A 26599-nucleotide genomic window follows, 5' to 3' on the forward strand; every position below is an offset into this window, starting at 1 on the left:
AAGTACAGCCCAAATATTGCCTCTAAAGTTCTCAGAGCCTGGCCATAACAAAATTTAGATCAGAAATTAAGACTGGAAAAATGAGTAAGCAAAAAATAATAATAATAATAGGAATCTGACCATCGATAAATTGGCCAGTTCTTTTATGCTGGCAGGGATGCTCAAATCCAAAAAAGAATGTCTCTAAAACATCTAGAAGTAAAGCCTCGTGCGCCCCCCCCCCCCCCCAAAATAAATATAATATATATATATATATATATATATATATATCTTGGGCATAAATTCAATGGCTAGTCTTGGAAGAGATGAAGCAAGTTTGAAAAAAGTTTAAATGATTTCATAAGTGAAATGAAACTGCTATATACAGAAACCCTCCCTTCCCTGCCAAAAAGAGTAGCTTAGCCATTAGTATCCACTAGAAGCTCCCATCCCTTTGTAAGAACAAGGAATAAGTTACAAATATTAGATGAGTAAATAGGAGAAACATTCCTTACCAAGAGATTAGAGAAGATCCCAGAAAGTGAATGATTTTGATTACATAAAATTCTAAGTTTTTACATAAATGCAATTAAAATTAGGAGAGAACTAGGTAAATGGGGGAAAGTCTGCAGTATGTTTCTCTAACATATATTGTTTTTAATTAAATTATATGGGCAGTTGTTTGGCACAGTTGATAGACTGCCAGCCCTGGAGTCAGGAGGATCTGAATTCAAATTCAGCCTTTAGACACTTCCTAGCCATGTGATGCTGGGCAAGTCATTTAAAAGCCTAATCTCCTCCCCCCCCCAAAAAAAAAAAAATCATTATTTTGTTTTTTGTTTTTTCCCAGTCAATACAAGTCCACCATCTTTTCTTCCCGATTATCCCATCCCTTTTAGAAAGAAGAATATATCTTGTTCCTAAAATGTATAGTTATTAAAAACAGATTATCAATTTGTTGAAAAAAAAAATTGCAGTCTTCATTCTTGAGATTTATCACTATCAGGATATGTGTAGCATGTTTCATGGCATTGTGGCTGGTTATTGTGGTGATAGATTACGCCATTGTTATAAGTCATTGTCGTTACACTCACTTTCAGTTCATACAAGTCTACCCAGATTTCTTTGCAGTCATCCCTTTCTACCCAGTAGCACAATGGTATTTTTTTTATAGTAACATACCATTTTTAGTTATTCCCTCGTTTATTTGCCATTGAGAAAAAGAATTGTTAAAGAAGTTATTACTATTTATATTAATAACTAATTATGAATTTGTGGTCCAGACTTCTCTCTTTTTTTCTCTTTAAGGCCCAGCTCTTGTTAAAGTCAATCCCTGAAGGGACATTATTGATTGAGATTGCTTCTAGAGAATTTCTGTTTAGAGTATAAACAAAATCCGTTAGGGTGTAAACCCTTAAGCCTAAATGAAGGAATCCCTGTTCTTCATCTTCTCCATTCCTTGTTTATCGTGATGCAGCTCATGAAGGAGCAAACAACAGCCAGAGAGAGAGCCCCTTCCCCAGATTGCTGATTGTGAATCTCATGATGAAGTCATGTTCTTAGCAGGAGAAGCTGAAGACTTTAAGCCCACCTCTTCATTAAATGTCCCCCAATCAAGGCTACTTTTCACTTGTCAAGGGAACACCCTTTCAGAAGGTGATTTAACGGATCTCCCTTGGCATCTTATTACTGAGAGAAAATAATGACCATCAATTTGATTGCCAGCTAGCCCAATTAATAAATTGATTATTAATTACCCAGAAACTTTATTTCCTGGGGTTTTCATTCTTTGAATATTTTGGTACAAATGAGTCCTTTCACTAGATCAGAAAGCCTATAAAGTTTAGTAACTATTATGAGGCATAATATCTTTCCAAAATGACCCGGTCCAGTTAATCTCACCGCTACTGCTTTACTGCTTACATTTTCCCACAGTCCCTCTAGCATATTCCTTGTTTTGGTCAACTTTGGTGGTTTTGTTGGTATAAGTTGCAATCTGAGTTGTTTTAATTTGCTCTTCTCTAATTAGTAATTTAGAACATTTTTTAATGTAGCTATTAGGTGACTGTAAGTTCTTTTGACAATAGCTTGTTCATTTATCCTTTGATCAAATCAATTGGGGAAATGGCTTTTGATCTTGTAAATCTGAATCAGTTCCCTATATAGAAAATGCTGTACAAATAAAACCAATGTGGCCAAGATTAAAGGAAGATTAAAAGGAAAGCAGAAAATTGGAATAAGTATCTTGAATATGTAGAGAGCTTTGGCAAATTTATAAGAATATGTCATTCCCCAAATGGTAAATGATCAGAGGATATGAACAGTTATTGGAGGAAAAAAACAAAGCTATCTATAGTAATATAAACAATGCTCCAAATCTGTATTGATTAGAGAATTGCAAAATAAAACTACTTAGAGATAGTATCTCACACTTATCAAATTGGCTAAAATGATAGAAGGGCAAAATGACAGCTGTTGATTATATATGTTTGTGTGTGTGTGTGTATATACACGTGTGTGTATATATGTAACAAATTATTTTCATATGACAGAATATAATTATGTTGTATTTAGTAAAATTACATGTTGAAATATATGTGAATGCTATCTGTAGTCCAGATGTCCCCTTTTATAGATGAAGAAATTGGTAAGCAGTTTGACTTATATCAATGAGTGGCTCCTTGTGACTTTTAGGATCAAATAGAAAACTCATTGTTTGATATTTGAAGTGTTATAAAAACATCTTCTCCCCCTTACCCATTTTAAAGTCTTATATCTTAGTTCTTTCTATTCCCCACTTTACATCTGCAGTCCAGCTACACTGGCTTTCTTGCTGTTCCTCGAACAAGACAGTCCATCTCTAGGACTTGGGTATTTTCACTGGCTATTTACTTGTGCCTGGAATGCTTTTCCCTCATCTGACTTAACTGACTTCCTTCAAGTCCTAGCTAAAATCTTATGGAAAAACAGGAAACCTTTCTTGATTCCCTCTTAACTCTAATGTCTTCCTTTTCATTATTTCTTATTTAGCTTCTATATAACTTGTTTGTCCATAATTATTTACATAATATTTCTCCCATGTTGTGATGGAAAATTGACCTAGATTGAGGCAATATTTGAGCAAATTGATTTGTTAGCAAGACTAGCAGTTGTGTGACATCAGGTCTAAGACTTTAGCAAGTACAAGGACACCATTTGTCAATTAACAAGGCATTCTTATGGTCAGTAGTAAGGAATCAATTAATTTACACAATCTTGAATAACATAGGCCTTTTCCCTTCTGATTGGATAAGAATTTTATAAATCTTGTGGTTATTACAAGAATGTCATGGACATTCTGTTGTTCTTACAAGAATATCTCAAAATGTAAAGAACATTTTGTGGTCAGCACACATTTCCGAAATTCCCAGAATCATAATATCTTAATTCCCCATAAATCATATGAGTTGATATCAAAGTAGATCCTAGCTTGGAGGATAATCATAATGAAGGAAATCAAAACAAAATGGAGTATTTACAATTCTTGACTCTAACCCTAAATACCTCCTATTCTGATTATTTTTCTTTCTTTCTTTCTTTTTAAAATAGCTTTTTATTTGCAAGTTATATGCATGGGTAATTTTATAGCATTGACAATTGCCAAACCTTTTGTTCCAATTTTTCCCCTCCTTCCCCACATCCCCCCTCCTCTAGATGGCAGGTTAACCAATTCATGTTAAATATGTTAAAGCATAAATTAAATACAATATAAGTATACATGTCCTAACAGTTATTTTGCTGTACAAAAAGAATCGGACTTTGAAATAGTGTACACTTAGCCTGTGAAGGAAATCCAAAATGTAGGCCGACAAAAATAGAGGGATTGGGAATTGTATGTAGTGGTTCACACTCATTTCCCAGAGTTCTTTCACTGGGTGTAGCTGGTTTAGTTCATTACTACTCTATTGGAACTGATTTGGTTCATCTCATTGTTGAAGATGGCCAGGTCCATCAGAATTGATCATCATATAGTAATGTTGTTGAAGTATATAATGATCTCCTGGTCCTGCTCATTTCATTCAGCATCAGTTCATGTAAGTCTCTTCAGGCCTTTCTGAAATCATTCTGCTGGTCATTTCTTACCAAGCAATAATATTCCATAGTACTCATATACCACACTTTATTCAGCCATTCTCCAGTTAATGGGCATCCACTCAGTTTCCAGTTTCTGGCTACTTCAAAGAGGGCTGCCACAAACATTCTTGCACATACAGATCCCTTTCCCTTCTTTAAGATTTCTTTGTGATATAAGCTCAGTAGTCCACCAACAGTGTATTAGTGTCCCTGTTTTCCCACGTCCCCTCCAACATTCCACATTATCTTTCCCTGTCATTCTAGCCAATTGGACAGGTATGTAGTGGTATCTCAGAGTTGTCTTAATTTGCATTTCTCTGATTAATAATGACTTGGAATATCTTTTCATATGGCTAGAAATAGTTTCAATTTTCTTCATCTGAGAATTGTCTGTTTATATCCTTTGACTATCAATTGGAGAATAGCTTGATTTCTTAGCAATTAGAGGCAATTCTTTATATATTTTGGAAATGAGACCTTTATCAGAACCTTTGACTAAAAATGTTTTCCCAGTTTATTGCTTCCATTCTAATCTTGTCTGCATTAGTTTTGTTTGTACAAAAACTTTTCAATTTGATATAATCAAAATTTTCTATTTTGTGATCAATAATGATCTCTAGTTCTTTTTTGGTCATAAATTCCTTCCTCTTCCACAGATCTGAGAGGTAAACTATCCTATGCTCTTCCAATTTATTTATAATCTCATTCTTTATGCCTAGGTCATGAACCTGTTTTGACCTTGGTATGTATGGTGTTAAATGTGGGTCGTTGCCTAGTTTCTGCCATACTAATTTCCAATTTTCCCAGCAATTTTTGTCAAATAGAGAGTTCTTGTCCCAAATACTGGGGTCTTTGGGTTTGTCAAACACTAGATTATTAAAGTTATTAGCTGTTTTGTCCTTTGAACCTAACCTATTCCATTGATCCACTAATCTATTTCTTAGCCAGTACCTAATGATTTTGGTAACCGCTGCTTTATGATATAATTTTAGATCTGGTACAGCTAGGCCATCTTCATTTGATTTTTTTTTTTTTCCATTAATTCCCTTGAAATTTTTGACCTTTTGTTTTTCCATATGAACTTTTTTTTCTCCTAGGTCATTAAAATAGGTTTTGGGGAGTCTGATTGATAACACTAAATAAATAGATTAGTTTAGGTAGTATTGTCATTTTTATTATATTTGCTCACCCTATCCAAGAGCATTTAATATTTTTCCAGTTGGTTAGATCAACTTAATTTGTGTGGAAAGTGTTTTGTAGTTTAGCTTCCCTTGGCAGATAGATTCCAGATTCCTAAATACTTCATACTATCAGTAGTTACTTTAAATGGAATTTCTCTTTGTAACTCTTAACTGTTGAATTTTGTTAGTGATATAAGTCATGCTGATGACTTATGTGGATTTATTTTGTATCCTACAACTTTGCTAAAGGTGTGGATTTTCAGCTAACTTTTCAGTAGAATCGCTAGGGTTCTCTAAGTATACCATCATATCATCAGCAAAGAGTGATAATTTGGTGTCCTCATTACTTACTCTAATTCCTTTAATCCCTTAAGTCTTATTGCCAAAGCTAGCATTTCTAATACAATATTGAATAGTAACGGTGATTCACCCAATAAGATCGGGAATGGTTGCAGTTTGTCCCCATTACATATGATCCTTACTGATGGTTTTAAATAGATGCTACTGATTATTTTAAGGAAAAGTAAATTTATTCCTATACTCTCAAGTGTTTTTAATAGGAATGGATGTTGGATTTTATCAAATGCTTTTTCTGTACCTATTGAGATGATCATATGGTTTTTGTTAATTTGATTATTAACATGGCCAATTATACTGATAGTTTTCCTAATATTGAACCAGCCCTGCGTTCCTGGCATAAATCCTACTTGATCATGGTGTATTATCCTAGGGATGATTTTCTGTAGTCTTTTTGCTAATAGCTTATTTAAGATTTTAGCATTAATTTTTCTCTGTTTTCAACCTACCTGGTTTAGATAACAGTACCATGTCTGTGTCATAAAAAGAATTTGGTAAGACTTCTTCGTTCCCTATTTTTTCAAATAGTTTATATAGCATTGGGGCTAATTGTTCCTTAAATGTTTGGTAGAATTCACATATAAATCCATCTGGTCCTGGGGAATTTTTTTTAGGGAGTTGATTAATAGCTTGTTCTATTTCTTTTTCTGAAATGGGACTATTTAAGCAATTTATTTCGTCCTCTGTTAATCTGGGAAGCCTGTATTTTTGGAGGTAGTCATCCATTTCACTTAGGTTCTCGAATTTATTGACATAAAGTTGGGCAAAGTAACTCATTATTTCTTTTATTTCCTCTTCATTGGTGGAAAGTTCTCCCTTTTCATTTTTAAGACTACTAATTTGATTTTCCTCTCTCCTTTTTCTAATCAGATTTACCAAAGGTTTATCAATTTTTTTTTTCATAAAACCAACTCTTAGTTTTATTTATTTGTTCCATAGGTTTTTACTTTCAATATTATTTTCTCCTTTTAATTTTAGAATTTCAAGTTTAGTAATTGATTGGGAGTTTTTAATTTGGTCTTTTTCTAGCTTTTTAAGTTGCGAGCCCAATTTATTGATCTTCTCTTTTTCTATTTTATTCAAGTAAGCCTCTAAGGATATAAAATTTCTCCTTATTGCCACTTGGACTGCATCCCACAAATTTTGATATGATATCTCATCGTTGTCATTATCTTAAGTGAAATTATTAATTGTGTCTATAATTTGCTGTTTCACCCAATCATATTTAAGATGAGATTATTTAATTTCCAATTACTTTTTGGTCTATTTACCCCTAACTTTTTGTTGAATGTAGTTTTTATTGCATTGTGATCTGAAAAGAAAGCATTTACTATTTCTGCCTTCCTGCATTTAATTTTGAGGTCTTTATGTCCTAATATATGGTCAATTTTTGTGTAGGTTCCATGAACTGCTGAGAAGAAAGTATACTCCTTTCTGTCACCATTCATTTTTCTACAAAGATCTATCATATCTAATTTTTCTAATATTCTATTTACCTCATTAATTTCTTTCTTATTTGTTTTATGGTTTGATTTATCTAATTCTGAGAGTGCAAGGTTGAGATCTCCCACTATTATAGTTTTGCTGTCTATTTCTTCTTGGAACTCTCTTAACTTCTCCTTTCTCCTATTCTGATTCTAACCTCTTAATCCTAAGCAGAGACTTTTATTTTTCTTTGAATTCCTGCATTTTACCACAGTGCCTGAGACAGTAAGTGCTCATAAATGGTTTATTGGCTGATGAGGCTGGGCTCTGAGCGTGGCTACTCTATTTTAGTTATTTGGTGATAACTTTTCTCATATTTATTGTTATTAAAGAATATAAACACAAAAATCTAGGATAATTGAGTACTTTGCTTTTTAATAGGATTTTTGAAAATTTCCTCTTCCCAGTTTTATGGTGCCATTCCTTCCAGATCATTTGGTTAAATAATCTTAGCTAGCTAAAATCTGACATTTCTCAGATAAGTAGCTTGAAGGGAAGTTTGAACTTCACAACATTATTTAGCTAATTTTGGAAGGATTCTTTTGGCTGCAAATTGCTCATTATCTTTGTGAAGTGTAATCAGTTAGTTCATTGTGAAACCCTCTCTGTAATTTGACTTAGTTTACCTGTAGAGTCTCTTTGACTAGGTTGATTTTCTAAGATGATAAATGAAGCGAGATATATGAGGTTATGATTGATTGATCAACTTTTGTGGCCCAAGAGAATATATAAGATTGTTCTATATCAAAAATTATTCCTATGTCTCTGTAATTTTTGTCTACAAAAAACTTAGTACTCCTAATCTTTGTTCAGGATTATTTTTCTATCTCCTGAATCTGCTTAATCATAATTAAAACCTTTATGTTTTCTACTTTGTGGTAGAATTATTTGGCAGCAGTAAAGGGGATGAGGGGTAGTGTATTAATATTATTTTAACCTGCTGTTATATGCCTAGAAATTATCTAACTCTGAACTGTAGGTTTATACTCATCTCAAAACTTGAAGAGAAGCCAGAGTGCTTGTTTTGGGTCCATTCAAAATTGGGTCTGTTTTAGGTAATATCCAAAAAACTTGTGGTTTTGGTTCTCCAGTAGTTTGTATTTTGACTTTGTCCTTATTTTGTTGATATTTATACTTGTTGATAAATATTAACAAAATTACCTGCATAACCTACTATGTATTTCCTCCCCTAATAACATTTTTGATTTTATAAAAAATGTGCTTTCTTAATTTTGAAATAGCACTCATGATTATTAGTAAGACTTCATCATTTCCACATAATTAGTTTCTGGGTACCAACCATGGCCTTTGAGTAGCTTCACAAATTTATCATCATTATTATTATTGTTATTGAGGCAATTGGGGTTAAGTGACTTGCCCAGGGTCACACAGCCAGGACGTGTTAAGTGTCTGAGATCAGATTTGAATTCAGGTCCTCCTGACTTCAGGGCTGGTGCTCTATCCACTTAACAAGCTTAAATTTACTAGTAGGGAGACCATTGTGATATTTGCTATTCAAAAACAAAGAATGTTTTTTCCTTTAATGGTATTTTTTATTCATTGACAATTTCATCTTTTTTATTACTGAATTGTTAACTTTGAAGGACTCTTGTAAACAACTTGCATAAAAGCATTAAGGTAAACTGCCTTTAAATGTAATTGGTCCAAATGTTAATTAGCTATCTCCTTTTGATAACAGCTCTTGTGACTTCTCTCCTGGTGATTTGGTTTGGGCCAAGATGGAAGGTTACCCCTGGTGGCCTTGCCTTGTGTATAACCATCCCACTGAAGGAACATTCATCAGAGAAAGGGGGAAAACTTTCCGTGTCCATGTACAATTTTTTGATGACAATCCAGTAAGGGGCTGGGTTAACAAAAGGCTTGTAAAGCCCTATACAGGTAAGAGATTGTCTCTTTTAGTGGGAATTGAGCACATTTTTACTTTTAAAAAAAGTATACGTGTTTACATGTGGAATACATAATAGATTTGTAATTTCATGTGCAATTAACTTTTTATTATATTGTTACAGAAATGCTTGTTTTATTCTATAAATTAAAAAGAAAACTTTTTTAAAAGTCATACTTGAGTGTAGCTTATTTTCAGTTCAACTAAATTGTAGGAATGTTCTTTGTAGTATCACTCACTAAAGATTTTGGTATGACAAAGTGAAATTGAGGATCATAGTTGTGAAACTGGAAGGAATCACCCCTCTCATTTTATAAGATAGGGAATTGAAGCCTAGAAAGTTAAAGTGATGAGTATAGTCACATGGATAGTAGGTACCTGCCAGAGTTAGAATTTGAACTCCAAGACTTCAGATTTCCAAATCTGGCCCTTTTCCCACTCTGTCATTGATCAGAGATTTTGTGTTAAAATAGGATTTCTCTGTTTGCTTTTAATCTTTTGCAGTTGCATTATATTTTGTTGTTTTTCCTAAAAGAAAAGAGGTTGTAAATTGTTCTATAGACTTCAATGCTCTGATAAGATTAAGAAAAGGGAAGGGAGGGAGAGAGGAGAGAAATGATTTGGTTTAAAAAAGGAAGACTAAGTAGTGTTAAATTTGTCCTGTTGAACTTGTTTTTAATTTGGATTAGGGACTGCTTGTGCTTAAGCATTCAGTTCAGAAATAAATGTATTTAAAGAGCCCTTGGCTGGGTTGTTGCCATAACAGCATTACCAATTGCTAGATGACTTCAATAAGTAGGTACATACTAGATATACACAGAGTAAATGGGAATTGATTTTAACTAAACTTTAGCAGCTGGGGACCAGGAAAAGTCTCCTGCATGTGTTGGAATTTTGAGTTTGTGAAACTTAAGGGAAACAATAGAAATCAAGAAACAGAGGTAAGCATAGGGCAGATAGTGTTATAATAAGTAGCAGCAAAAGTAGGCCTGTAGGGTTAGTTAGGTGGCACAGTATTGGCTCTGGAATCAGGAGGACCTGAGTTCACATGAGGCCTCAGATGCTTGACACTTGCTAGTTGTGTACTGGGCAAGTCATTTAGGCCTGATTACCTTGCACATACCCCCTCTCCCTTCCCAACCTCTCCAAAAAAAAGTAGACTAGTATAATTAGAATATAGAGTTAATACAGGAGGAAGTGAAGTGTAAGAAGACTGGAAAGGTAGGAACGCATCACATTCTGAAGAACGAACTTTAAATGTCACATTAGAAGCTTTTACATTTGATCTTGGATGCACTAAGGAGTTGCTGGAATTTATGGAACAGATGGCTGACATGGGTAAATCTACAATTTGGGAAAATCATTTTGACAGTTGAGTGGAGATGGATGGATTAGAATAGGGACTCACTTGAGGCAGGTTGACTAGTTAGGATTTTATAATTGTCAGGTGATCTCGACTTGAATGAGGATGATAGTTATGAAAAGATATAAATGACATGATTTGGCAATGAGAATTTTGGATTGGATATGTGGGGTGAATGAGAGATCCAGGATGACACAGATTGTAAGCTTGATTGATTAGGAGCATGGTACCATTTCATAGTTCTTAGCTTAATTTGTTTTTTATAATTTAAATTTTCTGGATTTATGTAACTATTAGCACCATACCTCTTTTAATAGATGTCAGTTTAAAACATCTTTAAATTTATTGTACTGGTAAGTTGGAGTTAAATCATTCACTTTAGGAATAGCATCTTCATTTACAGTACCTAATTTATAAGAAAAGATTCTAAGTAAAGTTTAATAATTCAGGAAAATAGCTTCATAAATATATTTCCTTTCCTTTTCATTTGAATTTGTACTTGTACGCTGGGTCTGATGCAACTTGACATTTAAAAAAATTTTTTTTAAACAGATTTTCTTGAAATTTTTACTTTTGCAAAAGATGTAAAGTTACTTGGAGGATTTACAAGTAAATTTTGCTATTTCAAGTATCTCTGTTCATTTGCTGAGTAAAATTTGTTCTTAGTCATTTGTCATCAATTCTTATTAGTAAATTTTTTCCTTTTTAGGTTCAAAATGTAAGGAAGCCCAGAAAGGAGGTCCTTTTTATACTGCAAAGCCTGAAATACTCAGAGCAATGCAACTGGCAGATGATGCCATAAGTATAGAGAAGAGTAAGCGGCTTGAATTAGCAGTATGTGATGAGCCTTCAGATCCAGATGAGGAGGAGATGGAGGTAGTAATACTAATTTTGCAACTGTTTGAGTAATGTTTGTTCTGATAGGTGAGAAAATAGAAAATTATCTTTAAATAACTTAGAGGTAAGTATATCTCTAGATATATTATGTTTGTGTGTACATAGGTATACAAACATAACACCTCTAGTTGCCAAAATATATGCAATAATACAGCAACATGAACTTGGACCATGTACAGAGTGGCTATAATGATGTTAGCCAATCTTGTGGCTTAAGATCTGAAGCCATCTATCACATTTGTCAGTGTACTGGGATTTCTGAGTATATGTTAATAGGTTGTGTTAGCATGAGAGAGGTTTTAGTTCCTAGTATTAAATATCCAATATTCAAGAATATTTTCAACTTTTTATATCTTGACAGTAAAGACATGACTTTCCATGTGCCTTCTCAATGGGAGAGGAAAAGTCTAGAATTCAAAATTTTAAAAAACATGTTAAATGGTTTAACATGTAACTGGGGGAGGAAAATATTAAATAATTAAAAATAAAATTTCCTCATTGCAAATTCCCTGCACCAAAATACATAAAATACAAAATACATAGTGCACGTTGCTCAAACTTCCTTCAATAGAAACTCCGATTTTAAAAAGTCTCAGTCGTTGAATATTACTGTTGGAGAGAATCTTTTGAGTTGACCGATTTAACATCTCTGGGTCTTCAATTGTAAAAGGAGCGGTTAGACTAGGTGCCTTAAGGTCTCTTTAAATGTATGATTAGTCAAGAAGCACTTATTAAGTAGTTGCTAAGCTAGATTCTGGAGGAAAAGGATAAAAACAAAATAATCCCTGCCTTCAAGAAGCATATCTTTTATTGGTGCATTTACGTATACAAAATAAATGGGCACTAATAACTGAAGGGATTAGGAAAGGCTTTGTGGAGAAAGTGAGGGAGCTGATTGTGAGGGATTACTAGGAATTTTAAGAATAAAGTTCATTTTAATTATGGGGGCAGTTTTCATTGAAAAAATTGTTCATTTGAATTAATAGTCCACTAATCATTTATGATCAAAAGATGTTAAGTAAATTTTTAAAAAGTTAATTTGAAGTGGATATTTTTTGGTTTTCTTTAATATAGGACCATAAGGAAGTCCAAATGAGGAAATCTCTCTTTTATTATGTACATAGAGAATTGATCTGCATCTTACAGTTTTAGACAATTTCTTGGGGACATTAAAGAATGATGTGACATTCCCAGACTCACTTAGCAAATGTGTAATGGAAGGAAGGACTTGGAAGCACAAGTCTTCTTGACTCAATTGCTGGCTCTCTGTATGCTGGGATCTATTGCCTCTCATTTAAAGTATAAAGAATAATGAATTTAATAATTATCATTCTTTAAAATTCCTAAATGTATTGATGTACCGACATTAAAAAATTGACTTAATCTTCATTTTATTTATGGTAAGGGTGGGAAGCAGTGATTACACAAATTTTTTTTAAAAGCAATTTCAATTTTTTGTGGGGAGGAATGGTGGGAGGAGGGGGAGAGTGAAGGTTTTATTTGATTTGGGGAATTAATAACAAAATACGAACTATTAGCATTTTAGAGCTTTAGAAGTAAGTTTTCAATCATGGTTTGTAAAAATTCTTAAGAGTTGATAAATTTAAAATGGTTTCTCTTTTTTCTTGTGTTTTCCTCCCTCTCCCAGTTCCCTCCTTGTTCTTGGTCTCTGCCTCATGAACTGCTTGGGGTATTTATTTGTCCACTTACAGTATGGTCTGGTCTAGGACTTGATATTTTAACTCCTTCATTTTATGTGTCGAAAAAAGAAACATGGCAAAGTGGTTGCATCTTAATGTGAGAACTTGGGTTCAAGTTCATGCCTTTGACCCATATTGAGCAAACCACTTAGCCCCTAGGAAACTCTTGAGACCATGAGTTAGTTGCAAAAAAGGTGCCAGCCTATGTTGGTAGAGAGTTCTCTCATTCAGGATATCATGATACTATTGAATTACATTCCTAATCCCTGTCCCTTCTTTTTGTAAATGAGAAAACTGAGCTCTACAGAGTAAAAGACTTACCCAAGTTTGCTTTAGCTGTTTAATCACAAAATTAGGGCTTGAAATCAGGTTTCTTGACTCTATTGTCTGCTATGTATACCACATAACTGTGTATATTGTATTACCTAATCTAGTTTATAAGTCTTAAGGGGCAGAGATATAAGTATCATAATTTAAAAACATTTAAATTAAAAAAAAAAACAGGAACAAGTAAATATGTAAATTCTTTGTTAAGGTCAGTTGCAGAAATAAAGAGAGGATAAAAGAAAATTGGCAACAGATGACCTTAAATACATACGCATGGTGAGGAGTGGAGGGGGAGAGACATTCCAATTTTAAGGCATTTTGATATCTGTAGAAACATTGAAAATGGACTTGTGTAGTGGGGAAGGTGTTCTTTCTAGTGGTTTTTTGTTGTTGTATCCCACTTTAATACCTTTAAAATAATGTGTATACCTTTAAAATAATGTGTGTGTTGCACACATTTATTTTTTTAATGTGCCAAAATTTATTTTGTTTTTAAATAGTCTCTTCTTTCTGACAGGTGGCTATAGCTTCTGCATCAGATAATAGTGGAGAGGATCTAGAGAGTGAAGAGGAAGTGAGACCCAAGAGGCAGATGGCTAAGCGTAGCACAGCCCGGAACAAAAAAAGGAGAGTTGTTTCAGACTCGGAGAGTGACATTGGTGGCTCTGATGTAGAATTTAAGCCAGATACCAAGGAGGAAGGGAGCAGTGATGAAGCAAGCAGTGGAATGGGTGAAAGTGATAGTGACATGGACAGTCCTGTCAAAGCTGCCCCAAAACGGAAAAGAGGAACTGCTGTCAACAGCTCCCTCAAGAGGAAAAGTTTGGGAGGTTGTGCTTCTACTGTACCCAAACGAGTAGTAGGAGTTTCTTCAGAAACTAAGAACACTTTGAATGCTTTCTCTGCTCCACAGAACTTTGAGGCCCAAGCCCAAGTTAGTGGAGGTGGTGATGGGAGCTGTGGCTCTACTCAGTGGTACCATGAAACACTAGAATGGTTAAAGGAGGGAAAGAGGAAAGATGCATGCAGGAGGCGTCCAGATCATCCTGATTATGACCCAAACACTGTTCATGTTCCTGAGGATTTCCTTAATACCTGTACTCCAGGAATGAGAAGGTGGTGGCAAATCAAGTCTCAGAACTTTGACCTAGTAATCTTCTATAAAGTAGGGAAGTTCTATGAACTGTACCACATGGATGCAATCATTGGGGTCAATGAGCTGGGGCTAGTGTTTATGAAAGGCAATTGGGCCCATTCAGGTTTCCCAGAAATTGCATTTGGTAGATATTCAGATTCCCTGGTTCAGAAGGGTTACAAAGTTGCTCGAGTTGAGCAGACAGAGACTCCTGAAATGATGGAAGCTCGCTGTCGAAAGTTGGCTCATATATCCAGATTTGATAGAGTGGTGCGGAGAGAAATATGCAGAATTATTACCAAGGGAACGCAGACTTATAGCGTGCTGGATGGTGAACCTTCTGAAAGCAACAATAAATATTTGCTATGTGTCAAAGAAAAAGAGGAGGAAGCTTCTGGTCACATGCGTCTGTATGGTGTTTGCTTTATTGACACTTCTGTGGGCAAGTTTTATATGGGTCAATTTTCAGATGACCGTCATTGCTCCCGATTTAGGACTCTGGTGGCACATTATACTCCTGCACAAATATTGTTTGAGAAAGGAAATCTCTCTGCTGAAACAAGGAAGGTCCTGAAAGTGTCTCTATCTTCTTCCATTCAAGAAAGTCTGACTCCAGGCTCTCAGTTTTGGGATGCAGCCAAAACCTTGAGAACACTCCTTGAAGAAGGATACTTTAAAGAAAAGCTAAATGTGACTGATGGGGTAGTATTACCCCCTGTGCTTAAAAGCATGACATCAGAGTCTGACACCATTGGCTTAACCCCTAATGAGAAGAGTGAACTGGCATTGTCTGCTTTGGGTGGTTGTGTCTTCTACCTCAAAAAATGCCTTATAGATTATGAGCTTTTGTCTATGGCCAACTTTGAAGAATACATTCCTGTTGATGCTGATATGGTAAAAGCTGTAAAGCCTGGTGCCATCTTTGCTAAGAGAGATTGTCGAATGGTACTAGATGCTGTGACCCTAAGCAATCTGGAGATTCTCCAGAATGCAGTAAATGGCTCCACTGAAGGGACACTGTTAGAGAGGATTGATAGTTGCTGTACTCCCTTTGGGAAGCGGCTCCTAAAACAGTGGCTTTGTGCTCCGCTTTGTAACCCATCCTCTATCAATGATCGTTTAGATGCAATGGAAGATCTCATGGCTGTGCCTGACAAGATTAGTGAAGTAGTTGACCTTCTGAAGAAGCTTCCAGACCTTGAGAGACTGTTGAACAAGATTCATAGTGTTGGCTCTCCACTAAAGAGTCAGAAGCATCCAGACAGCAGAGCCATAATGTATGAAGAAACCACTTACAGCAAAAAAAAGATTGTTGATTTCTTGTCCGCTCTGGAAGGATTCAAAGTGATGTGCAAGATTGTTGGGATTATGGAAGAAGTAGTAGATAATTTCAAGTCTAAAATCCTTAAGCAAGTTATTACACTCCGGACTCAAAATTCAGGGGGTCGTTTCCCTGAGTTGACCACAGAATTGAATCGATGGGATACAGCCTTTGACCATGAAAAAGCTCGAAAGACTGGAATTATTACTCCTAAAACAGGATTTGACTCTGATTATGACCAAGCATTGGTTGATATTAAGGACAATGAGCAGAGCCTTTTAGACTATTTAGAGAAACAGCGCAAACGGATTGGCTGCAGGTCCATAGTCTATTGGGGTGTTGGGAAAAATCGTTACCAATTGGAAATTCCAGAAAGTTTCACATTGCATGATTTGCCAGGGGAATATGAACTAAAGTCCACCAAGAAGGGTTGTAAACGATACTGGACAAAGGACATTGAGAAGAAGCTTGCTGATCTGATGAATGCTGAAGAACGGAGAGATGTATCACTGAAGGATTGTATGAGAAGACTCTTCTTTAATTTTGATAAAAATTACAGGGACTGGCAGACTGCTGTGGAGTGCATTGCAGTGTTCGGTAAGACTGGTGAATTATCTTTTTTTCAGGCCTGGGGAAATATTACTATCTTCTAAGTTAATGCTTGTGATGCTGTTAGTTAGCAAGCAATTATTAAGTGCCTATTGTGTACCACTTTGGATATAAAAAAGGCAAGAGACAGCTGTTTTAAGGGGCTCCCAATCTATTGTTGACACAATCAATTGCTGCAAAGAGTAAGATTGTCATAGCAATAATACACTTAATTAGCATTAGTTTTAGACAGTTGCTTTTTACCTATCATTTAAGCTTCATAGACACTAATGATAGATTTTGTAAAATATGCATAGCAGCCTTCTCTCTAGATAAAGGAAATAATTCCATTTCTGATAGCTGTATGAATTTTCATGGAGAGTTTGTTACTAAACTAAATTGAGCACTTGATACACAATCAGAAGGGCAACTTCTCTTACAGGTCTTTTCTATTTCATAGGGCTTATGACCCATATTTCTCCATATCCTTTGAATTAAAAAATCAAGGAATTTTTAGTGAGCAATCATTTCTTAATTCATTTTTTTTTTTTTTGTTTTCATGTAACTGGTTTTCTCTCAACAGATGAGGGTGTAGTGAAAAGACTATTATAGTAAAAAAAACTTGGCTTTTAGACCTAGTTCTCTGTCTTAATGTCCATAATAACCTTGGATTGTTAAGCCTCCACTTAGATGATCATTAAACTTTCTTGTAGCTCTAGAGCCCTATTATCATGTATAACTAATGTTATCTTAAAGATGCTTATTTGTATAAATTTGTGGTTTATCTTCTACCTTTTTTATACTTGTCTCAATCTTGAGAAATTGAATTTGTTTGGTCGGATTTGGGGCTACTTATGTCTGCTTGATATTGCTATCATAAGGTTAGGAACTTTTTCAATTTATTTCTCTTTGTAAAAAGTGTTTTTCTTTCTTAATGTCCAAACCTACCTATTATTTTATCTGTATAGGAAATACTTGATGTATTTTAATAATTTTAAGGCAGAGATGTCAAACATATGACCTGTTGACTACTTGTGTCCTTCAGCACTCTAAAGTGCAGCTCAAACCAGATTAAAATACAATGAGGAAATATTTAACTAAATAATAATATAACATGATATGTGATTTTTGAAGTATGCAGCTGCAGCCTACAGTATACACTACTAGAGGCCTGTTTCTTAAGAGATTAAAGCTCAAAAGGAGGACAGAAATTGAACCAGTTCTTCCTGACACTAAAGCTTCTTTAGCCTTCTAAATGCTAATTAACATTTTTCTTTTAAAAATTCTTCTCCAATCTTATGACTTTAAATATTTTTAAAAATTAAAGTGTTACTTCTTAATAACTTCCCTTTTTATTGTAGTAGACGTTGCCAATAAACTGACAATGCATGTCTCATTCTATACCTTTAGTCCACCACCTATAAGGCAAGGCATGTTTCAACAATACCTCAGTTCTTTACAAAGTAATTGTTAAAGATTTTCCTCTTCCTTCAGCCTATCTAGTCATAACCTAATGCATTTATTTTTTTAAAAAAATACTTCATATTTCCTTATGAAAAGTAATAATTTTGTCAAATAAATATTTCTTGGCTTTTCTTCTATGAAATAGTGATTATTTTCAGTAAGGGAGGGGGTATTGAAATGACCTCTGCACTCCTTAGTGTTCTGTGATTCAGTGTGATCTCCCTCAAGTTTTTTGAGTGATCCAGGCTTCTGATCTTTTTTAAGCCTTGTTAATGGGAGCTGTTGGGTTCAAGGAATATTACTCCCTACTTAAAATTATATTCTTAGATGATATATAAAAACATTTTAAGTAGGAATTCCATTTTCTAGAAATTGTCAGTTGTGTGCTTTCAGAAGTATTTTCTGTTAATATAAAATGTATCTCATTAAGCTAATGAAAACTCTTTTTAAGTGATGGGGTTGTTAGATTTTAGATTGTCTCTGCTAGCTTTAAGTTGAGTTTCTGTATTAGACAAGAGTTTCCTTAATAAATTTGTTAACTGGAGCTGTTGCTTTTACCTTTTTTTTTTTTCTTTTTTTAATAGACGTCTTATTATGCTTGGCCAACTATAGTCGAGGTGGTGAAGGTCATATGTGTCGTCCAGTAATCCTAGTACCAGATGAGGAGACTCGACCCTTTTTAAAGCTTAAAGGATCTCGACATCCATGTGTTACAAATAACTTTTTTGGTGATGATTTTATTCCTAATGACATTATGATAGGCTGTAAGGAAGAAGATTCAGAAGATGGTACCTGGGATGCTTATTGTGTGCTGGTTACTGGACCAAATATGGGGGGCAAATCAACCCTCATGAGACAGGTAATTAATCAGGCCCTAAGTATTCTTTCAGGGCAGCTAGCTGACAGTGAATAAAACCCCCTTGGACCTTAACTCAGAATTCAAATCTGGCCTCAAGACTCATACTAGTTGTGTGACCCTGGGCAAGTCATTTAACACTTGTTTGCCTCACAAATGATCTGGAGAGAGAAAATGGCAAACCATTCCATTGTCTTCCACAAGCAACTCCAAATGGGGTCTTGAAGAGTCAGGCATGACTGAAACAGTTTTTTCAGTATCATTAAAATATTCTGGATCCTTTATGCACTTCTCCTGTTCTTAATAATAATCTGTAAACATTGAGTATATTAAAAAGCAAATTGGTTTTACATTTTAATTATTAACCCACAATATTTCCAATTAAATCTTTTGGTGTTTTGAGTATTTTTTTCCAGTTTTTACTGTGCCTTATACCTTAAAATGGGTATAGTGAATGGTCATTAAGAACCTTTTTTTGACCATATGCAAGAGAATATGAATCATATTCTTTGAGAAGGGGCTGGGTAAAAAGTTAAGTTTTTGGGAAAAAGAAGCATTATGTTGGAACAAAGAATTTTACCTTAATTACCTATATGACCTTCAGGCAAATCATTTTTTAATTAGATGATCTAGAAAGTTCCATGATGTTCAGTTAAATATGTTTTTTCTTGGTTTTTAATGACATTGGGGGGGTGTTCTTAATGTTCACAGGCTGGTCTTTTGCTTATAATGGCTCAGATGGGCTGTTATGTTCCTGCTGAAGTTTGTAGTTTCACACCAGTTGATAGAGTGTTCACTAGATTAGGTGCTTCAGACAGAATAATGTCAGGTAAGTTAGTCTGTCTTGTTTAGCTATAAATTTTGTTTTACATTTTAGCTACCTAAAAGCTTTGAGGCTGTCCATTAAATTTGTCTTTTATTATTTCATACACACACATATACTTGTATAATTGTTGTATAGTTATTGTATAAATAGGTTTTAAAGCTCTGGTGAAGGAAAGGAACTTAAATGCAAATAGATTGTAGTCCTACATAAGGAATCTTATTAACTTGGACCAAGTACTACTGGTTTAAAATGCAGAGTAATGAGTTGCTCAGCAAAGTAATACTACTACAAAATGATTATTGGAAGTCAAATAAAAGGCTGGACTTCTTAAGGCTAGGGGATGGGGGGAAGGAGGGCAGAGACACCTGAGATCTTGTCTTTCATGCAATTTTCAGTATAAGAATTTGGACATTACCACAACATATGTCTTGATCTTGTGGTTATTTCAATTTGGTCTTGACCATTGTCCATGTTTTTGCATGTCAGGTGAAAGTACCTTTTTTGTTGAAATGAATGAGACTGCCAGCATACTACAACATGCAACAGAACATTCCTTGGTGCTCATGGATGAACTAGGTAAAATTCTAAGATTTAATTGGAGAGAGGAGACTTAAGAAAAAGAGTAGTTTGTGATCCTTCTTAATTTTTTGTAGGTAGAGGCACTGCAACTTTTGATGGTACAGCTATAGCAAATGCAGTTGTTAAAGAACTTGCCGAGACCATAAAGTGTCGTACTTTATTTTCTACACACTACCATTCATTAGTAGAGGATTACTCCCAAAATGTTGCTGTGTGCCTAGGACACATGGTATGTAACTGTTGCTCAAAAGGGGATTTACAGTTTGGGGAACAGCTTTGGTACCTCCACCTCCATAAATACAGATAACCAAGTCATGAAAAATGTCATCCTAATTTTAGGCATGCATGGTTGAAAATGAATGTGAAGACCCAAGCCAGGAAACCATTACCTTCCTCTATAAATTTACTAAAGGTGCTTGTCCTAAAAGCTATGGCTTCAATGCAGCAAGGCTTGCCTGTCTTCCTGAAGAGATTATTCAGAAAGGCCATAGGAAAGCAAAAGAATTTGAGAAGATGACCCAATCATTGAGACTATTTCGGTAGGTTAATCATACAAAGTATACTTTGGAGAAGATACTGGGTATCTTATAATAAGAATTTGGACAAGATAATGGTGGGGAAAGCAAAGCAGAAAGCAAGAGGAAAATTCTTTTAAACAATTTTTTTTGTCTCTTTGTTTTTAGGGAAGTTTGTCTGGCTCTTGAAAATTCAGCTGCAGATATCCAGGCTATTCACAAGTTGTTGACTTTGATCAAGGAAATATAAAAGCTTCAGCAATTTCTGACAAAGGTGGTTAAAATTCAGACAACATTATGATCTAATAAACTTTATTTTTTAAAAATGACCATTTTTTCCATTTTCTTTCCTAGGAAATTAAACCCTTTTAATTCTTACCTACCCTCTACATAATGGTTATTGAATACTTCACAATATATTAAGTCTAGATGTTATGGTACATGCATATACTTTCAGGCTGTTTGATTACCCACTGTCACCAATACACATAAATGGGGGGGAGGGGAAGCTATGAAACTGTATAGGGCTGTATATATACTTGTCTCAGCTTCATTAGAGCAGGAAATTGTTTTAATTTCCAGCAGTTATATCTAGACTGTTCAAAAAAAAACTATGAACAGATTAAAATACAGGACTGTTTTGAGGAGACTTTCTAAAGTGTACTTTAAAACATAGTAGGCTTTACCTTTCACAAAATTAGTTACAAGAATACTTTGTTTTACAGTGCATCCCTTCCTAGGAAGTCTCATTAAAACACTCACTTTTTCTAGGGGTGATTTGATTGCTGCTGGGACAGGGAAGGGAAGGAAATAATAGTCTAACTTTCTTAAAGGATACCAGAAACATTGCTGGATATAATTTAAGATTAGTGTTTTCTCTTTCATAGAAAGAACGTACATACTGGGACATGAGTACAGTTACAGCAAGTCTAGGTGTGCTAACAAAATGGGACACATTCAAGTACAATTTTGCTTGAAATTAAAAACAAACTACATGAGATTAAAGCATTAAAATCATATCTCAATCTGAATACATGTTAAAAAAAATCAAAAATGCAGAAGTGCTAGCTCACATTTTTTTTTTTTTTACCATATTACAAAAGCAATTGGTACCCATGTCCATAAAAGCAGCAACAATGCTGCCTGTCTACTTAATAGTACTACTGCAAAGTGGACTGCTTTCAATGCTAGTTGTAAAAACACCAGCTTTACAGAAGTTGGTATCTGTACAAAATTGCAGCTTATTTTCTTCACTTCTGTCCCTTCAAAAAGTCTTTACACAGTAATGCTAAAACACCCAGTTCTGTGATCCTGAGTCATTATATTGCCACTTTCTTTTTGGTAGGTTGAGCTTCATAGTGTCAACACCTTACACTTCCATTTTACAGTCTCTTCCTGCAGAAATGGGCAAGTATCTTCCTCCAAAAGTTTTTAATAGTTTTAAGTCAGAATGGCAGAACTCTCCTTGGAGAAGGAATTCAATTGTGCTGCAATGTATTAGATTCTATAGGTGGAGCAGAGTCATATAGTGTATCTGTATCATGTGTAGGCTCGCCAGCTAAAGTACAGGGGTTAGACAGTGTTCCAGCACCACAGTCACAGAAAAACCTAGAAAATGACAAAAGCCAATATATTAATAAACATGTGAAAAAAGGTCCTAATTAAATAAGTGTTAACAAACAGACTTACATACCTATCATGTCTAATAAATTCTACATCGTGTCCCTGATGGCACTTCTTAATGCAGTTCACACATATGGCATTACGATCTGTGGTGTTACAAGTATGGCATCTAAAAAAGCATTAAATACAAATTAGTTATGGATACAGACAAATTCACCTTTTATGACTGAATTATCTGATCGATGAACTGAAGGACTAAAAGGCATATTTAGTTTCTAGAATGCCTCACCACCTAAGAAGTATGGTACTCTGCTTGTTTCTTTAAAAATTTAGTCTGAAATCAGTTTAATCAGAAAATGGTGTAGTAGAAAGATAATGCTGTCTTATTCCTAGCACACAAGAATCAAAGCCTAATCTATTGTAAACTCTGCTCATTACAAAGAATTGGAACATTGATAAGAACTAGATTGGGGGCCTGACTGGATCAAGTCCAGAACTAGATCAGATCTGTTTGATCAAGAACATTTTCCTAATCCAGCTGGAGGGGGCACCATTGTTGAGGGTAGGACCCACCCCCCTGAAGGTTTAGGACAAAGGAGAGGGACCCAGTTTAGGAAATTAAAAATTACCTTCTAGAACCCACAAATAATTTGTTAATTTAATATACCTGTAGAAGTCATGCATGGGATAGCTGGTATAGCTTGATATTTTATATAAGCATTGGCCTCTACTAACAGCCTTTTCTATGGCATCTTGGTTGTTCATTATTTTATTATCTGCAATAAAAGAAAGAAATTCAAAGTTTTTCACAAGTAGATTAAGCAAGTTAAAACAAGTAATTTCCCTCAAAAATGCTTCAGGTCAGGGTAAACTTGCTAAGGAAATTTTTGACTTTGGAAACTACTTTTTACTTTAAAAATGTACTTTAAAGTGAATAAAAGAAAGATTCCAACATACCTTTCATCGTTACATTAACACCAGATGCTAGAAATAAGCCTCCAAACCGGTTGTTAAAAATTTGATTGCCTTCTAGAGTTGCAGTTGCATGATTTGTAATTTCAATACCTGAAGAAATTAAAAAGTGTTTACATGAGTGCTTAAAAGACCGGGGCAAAGAAACTTGACTACTGTTTGTGCACACTTAAGGGAAGTATTTGTTGAATACAAAAAATAAAATGCATTCATTTTTACAGTATGTCATTTATGGTGATAAGCTATACAATAAGGGATGACTGCAAAATGACAGCATTCACTGAGCAAACTGAATGGTGAAGAGAAAAAAGTAGTCCAAAAGGTAAATGAGATTAACAGCTAAGATTATATATTAATCAGACAAAGGCCAATTTTAAAAAAACCATTTAATAAAACACTTTAACAAAGCATTAGTTTTTGGTATATACCCTTAAATTAAAGGTGAAGCCTCAAAGGTTAAAGACTAGAACACTACAAGAAAAACTACCAACTACAAGAACTGTGGTTTTGCAGTTTTATGAATACAAACCTGCAGCAAATCCATCAAATATTCTGTTTTTCCTTAAGACTGGATGACTATTGGTGCTGATGAGTACACCAGCTTGAGCATTTCTGAAAATATCATTCTCTTCAAGGAGACCTACAATAAAACCCCCAGATATTTGTTAATACAAACTTGGACATACAATCAAGAGGTTTAAGAACTTTAGGAAAATCGATGAAAGGGATGGATAATTTTCAAGTGAGATGCTCTCAAGATAACCAAAGAATTTATCCAGGATATATAGGAAGTGTGCACAGCAAGATAATGTGAAAAAATTGGTATTTTTGTTAATGGTAGTACTGACATTATCGAGATAAATGCTTGGACTTGAACTTCTTTTAGGATCTAATAAAAAATACATACATGTATGCATAGAATTCAAACATAGAACTTAAAAGGGATCATTTAGCATAATGCTTTGTAAGCTGAGAGAATTGTGAGACAGCATATTATAGATATACAGGCCTTACTAAGTTTCAAAGACAAAGGCTAGTCCAATTTACTAACCCCTTTAACCTAGGTAACTTCTAGGATTAGTCAACAAAGAAATTGAAGGCCTGCATTAATGAAGACAGATTCTATACTAGTAGTTCCCTCCACCAATGAATGATCTTAACAAAGGCAAAACCCACGTACGAGATTGGGAAGTTGTGGGCTGCAATTATTTGATATAAAAAAAAAAAAAAAAAAAAAAGCTAGCTAGCCTACCTCATTATTACTGGAAGAATCAGCCATGGTCTTATTAGCATCATATTCACAACTACAGTAAATGGACATGAAAACAATACCTTAATCCAAAACTTCTGCACATTTACAGACCAGGTAAAGTCATGTGGTTTTGGTAATTTATTAAAATTTATCAAACTATTTATGAGGAATAAGTTAAATTTTGGTATTGTAAGACATAGGTCAAATTTTCGGGGACAAAGACCTACAATAATATTCTGAAAAGACCTGGAAATAAACAATTCCATTGAAATGTTTCGTGACACAAACTTGATTCGACGGATTTATGATTTTATTTCATTCAAAAATCACTGTTAAGCTGCATATACCACCACCGGTCTCCCCAGGTCTTTCCCTTCAACAAGCTCATATTCTATTAAGAGGATCCAATATAGATGCAGAAAAGTAAACAAAAAATAAAGCTGGATAGAGGATTAGGGAACCCTGAGCTTAAGAGTCAAAAGGCCTGTGTAAAGGCAGAACCAAGAAGATGGAATGTTATACACTAGCAATAGCAGGCAGGACAGTTTGGTTAGAACTGGTACATGGTTAGACACTATACCAATGTGCAATAGATTTTGGAGGTACCCTAGAGCCAAACTGAGAGGGTTTTTAAAAGCCAAACAAAGAGTTTTTATTTATTTCATTTTTCTGTATTTATTTGATCTTACAAGGTGAAAAGAAGCTTCTTAATAAGAGGGGCAGCTCTGATTAAGGAAGATCAAATTGTGTGGAGGAGAGAATGGAAAAGGGAGTGATTGGAGTCAAGGAGATCAATTATTAAGTTATTGCTATAATCAGAGCAAGAAATGCTAGAGGCCTGAACTGTAGTGCCCCTTCCACAAATATAGTTCATAATCAGACAATTCGGATAAATACAAAAGGATAATGAACATTTTAAATTAAGAATACCTCTGCCTCCATTAAATATACAGATGCCTCCATCTCTTCCATCATGTATTTTATTTCTTCTTAGTGTAGGATTACTATCTGTCTTAATCCAGACCCCAGCCATTGCATTATCAAAAATTTCATTATCTTCTATACAGCCTAGGCCTAGAAAAACAAACATTGAAATTATGCTATTGAGGCAGTGTTACAATATATTCACCCTGAGAAAAGTAAAGTGACTTGACTTACCAGAATTATAAACTAGAATTCCACCATTCTGGCCTCCCCAGATCTTGTTGCGCCTAATTTTAGGGTTGCTTCCAGTTCTGTGGATAAAATAAAAAATACCACATAAGTATTCTTTTTGGTTGCTGAGATGGTGGTAGAATTTTATCAGACATTTAGTGTATTATTGTACTTTACAAAAGACAGATTGAGATCTATGAATTCTTGATAATGAATTCTTAAAAACTATACATAAATCCCCTACAAATATATACTTGGATAATGAATTAATATCCTGGAGAGGTAAGAAAACTTTAAAGAATGGTCTGCCGTAATTATAACTTTTCTCTATTTTTAATACACTGGGGGAAACAATCCTTTTTTCCAATCTTTCAATATTTAGTACTAAAGCATAAAGATGACAGCAACTAGTTTTTCTGTCACCTTTTATACATGGCATATATTAGTGAACACTAGATAAAAAAGACAAACAACAACTATACTGCCAGAATATCTAAGTTTTTATTTCTTCCATTCTCTCCAAAAACCAAAAGAGAAAAAAAAGTTCTTTTTTTTTTTTTTTACCTTATTTGAACTCCTGAGTACATATGATTGTAGATGTCATTGTCCTCTAGCACTCCATGTCCATTGTCATAAAAGTAAACACCAACCTAATATTAAAAAAGGAAAATGTTATGTCAAAGAAATAAAAATACTTAAACCAAAATATTTCCCATTTAACATGCTGGGAAGAAAAAAATCCCACCTGCTTGCCACTGTGTATTCTATTTCTCCTCAACACTGGAGTACTTCCTGTTGTCACCCAAACTCCAGCCAGAGTATTACTGTAAACTTCATTTTCTTCTATCACACCTTGTCCCTTTTCGTGCTAAAAAAAAAAGTCATTATTTATGTTAAATCCCATCCACAGGTATGTCATTGTTTAAGAGATTTAAAAAAACATGATTTTTATCTTGACAGAGATCATTGCTTTTGTGTCATCTACCTGAGTTCAACATACTCATG

The 26599-nt window shown here is 34.5% G+C and overlaps 2 protein-coding genes across 4 annotated transcripts in view; one reads left to right on the top strand and one right to left on the bottom strand.

The window, feature by feature from the left end:
• MSH6 (mutS homolog 6) overlaps nucleotides 1-20921 on the top strand; it is a 32797-nt gene extending 11876 nt beyond the window's left edge. Inside the window, exons 2-10 of the mRNA XM_051975230.1 lie at nucleotides 8815-9014; nucleotides 11094-11260; nucleotides 13826-16361; nucleotides 18401-18675; nucleotides 19384-19501; nucleotides 19985-20074; nucleotides 20152-20306; nucleotides 20417-20616; nucleotides 20761-20921. Of these exons, the coding sequence (XP_051831190.1) occupies nucleotides 8815-9014; nucleotides 11094-11260; nucleotides 13826-16361; nucleotides 18401-18675; nucleotides 19384-19501; nucleotides 19985-20074; nucleotides 20152-20306; nucleotides 20417-20616; nucleotides 20761-20842 (3823 nt within the window). The 3' untranslated portion in view covers nucleotides 20843-20921. The remainder of the gene's footprint in view (nucleotides 1-8814; nucleotides 9015-11093; nucleotides 11261-13825; nucleotides 16362-18400; nucleotides 18676-19383; nucleotides 19502-19984; nucleotides 20075-20151; nucleotides 20307-20416; nucleotides 20617-20760) is intronic.
• Nucleotides 20888-26599, bottom strand: part of FBXO11 (F-box protein 11) — a 118795-nt gene continuing 113083 nt past the window's right edge. For all 3 annotated transcript variants that reach the window (XM_051975232.1, XM_051975231.1, XM_051975233.1), the window contains exons 15-23: nucleotides 26340-26462; nucleotides 26159-26244; nucleotides 25598-25674; nucleotides 25370-25513; nucleotides 23717-23827; nucleotides 23173-23280; nucleotides 22883-22991; nucleotides 22286-22384; nucleotides 20888-22200 (exon numbers count right to left, since the gene is read on the bottom strand). In XM_051975232.1, the coding sequence (XP_051831192.1) occupies nucleotides 22071-22200; nucleotides 22286-22384; nucleotides 22883-22991; nucleotides 23173-23280; nucleotides 23717-23827; nucleotides 25370-25513; nucleotides 25598-25674; nucleotides 26159-26244; nucleotides 26340-26462 (987 nt within the window). In that variant the 3' untranslated portion in view covers nucleotides 20888-22070. The remainder of the gene's footprint in view (nucleotides 22201-22285; nucleotides 22385-22882; nucleotides 22992-23172; nucleotides 23281-23716; nucleotides 23828-25369; nucleotides 25514-25597; nucleotides 25675-26158; nucleotides 26245-26339; nucleotides 26463-26599) is intronic.

This window comes from Antechinus flavipes, chromosome 2 (assembly GCF_016432865.1).
Source record: "Antechinus flavipes isolate AdamAnt ecotype Samford, QLD, Australia chromosome 2, AdamAnt_v2, whole genome shotgun sequence".
In the NCBI taxonomy this organism is placed as follows: Eukaryota; Metazoa; Chordata; class Mammalia; order Dasyuromorphia; family Dasyuridae; genus Antechinus; species Antechinus flavipes.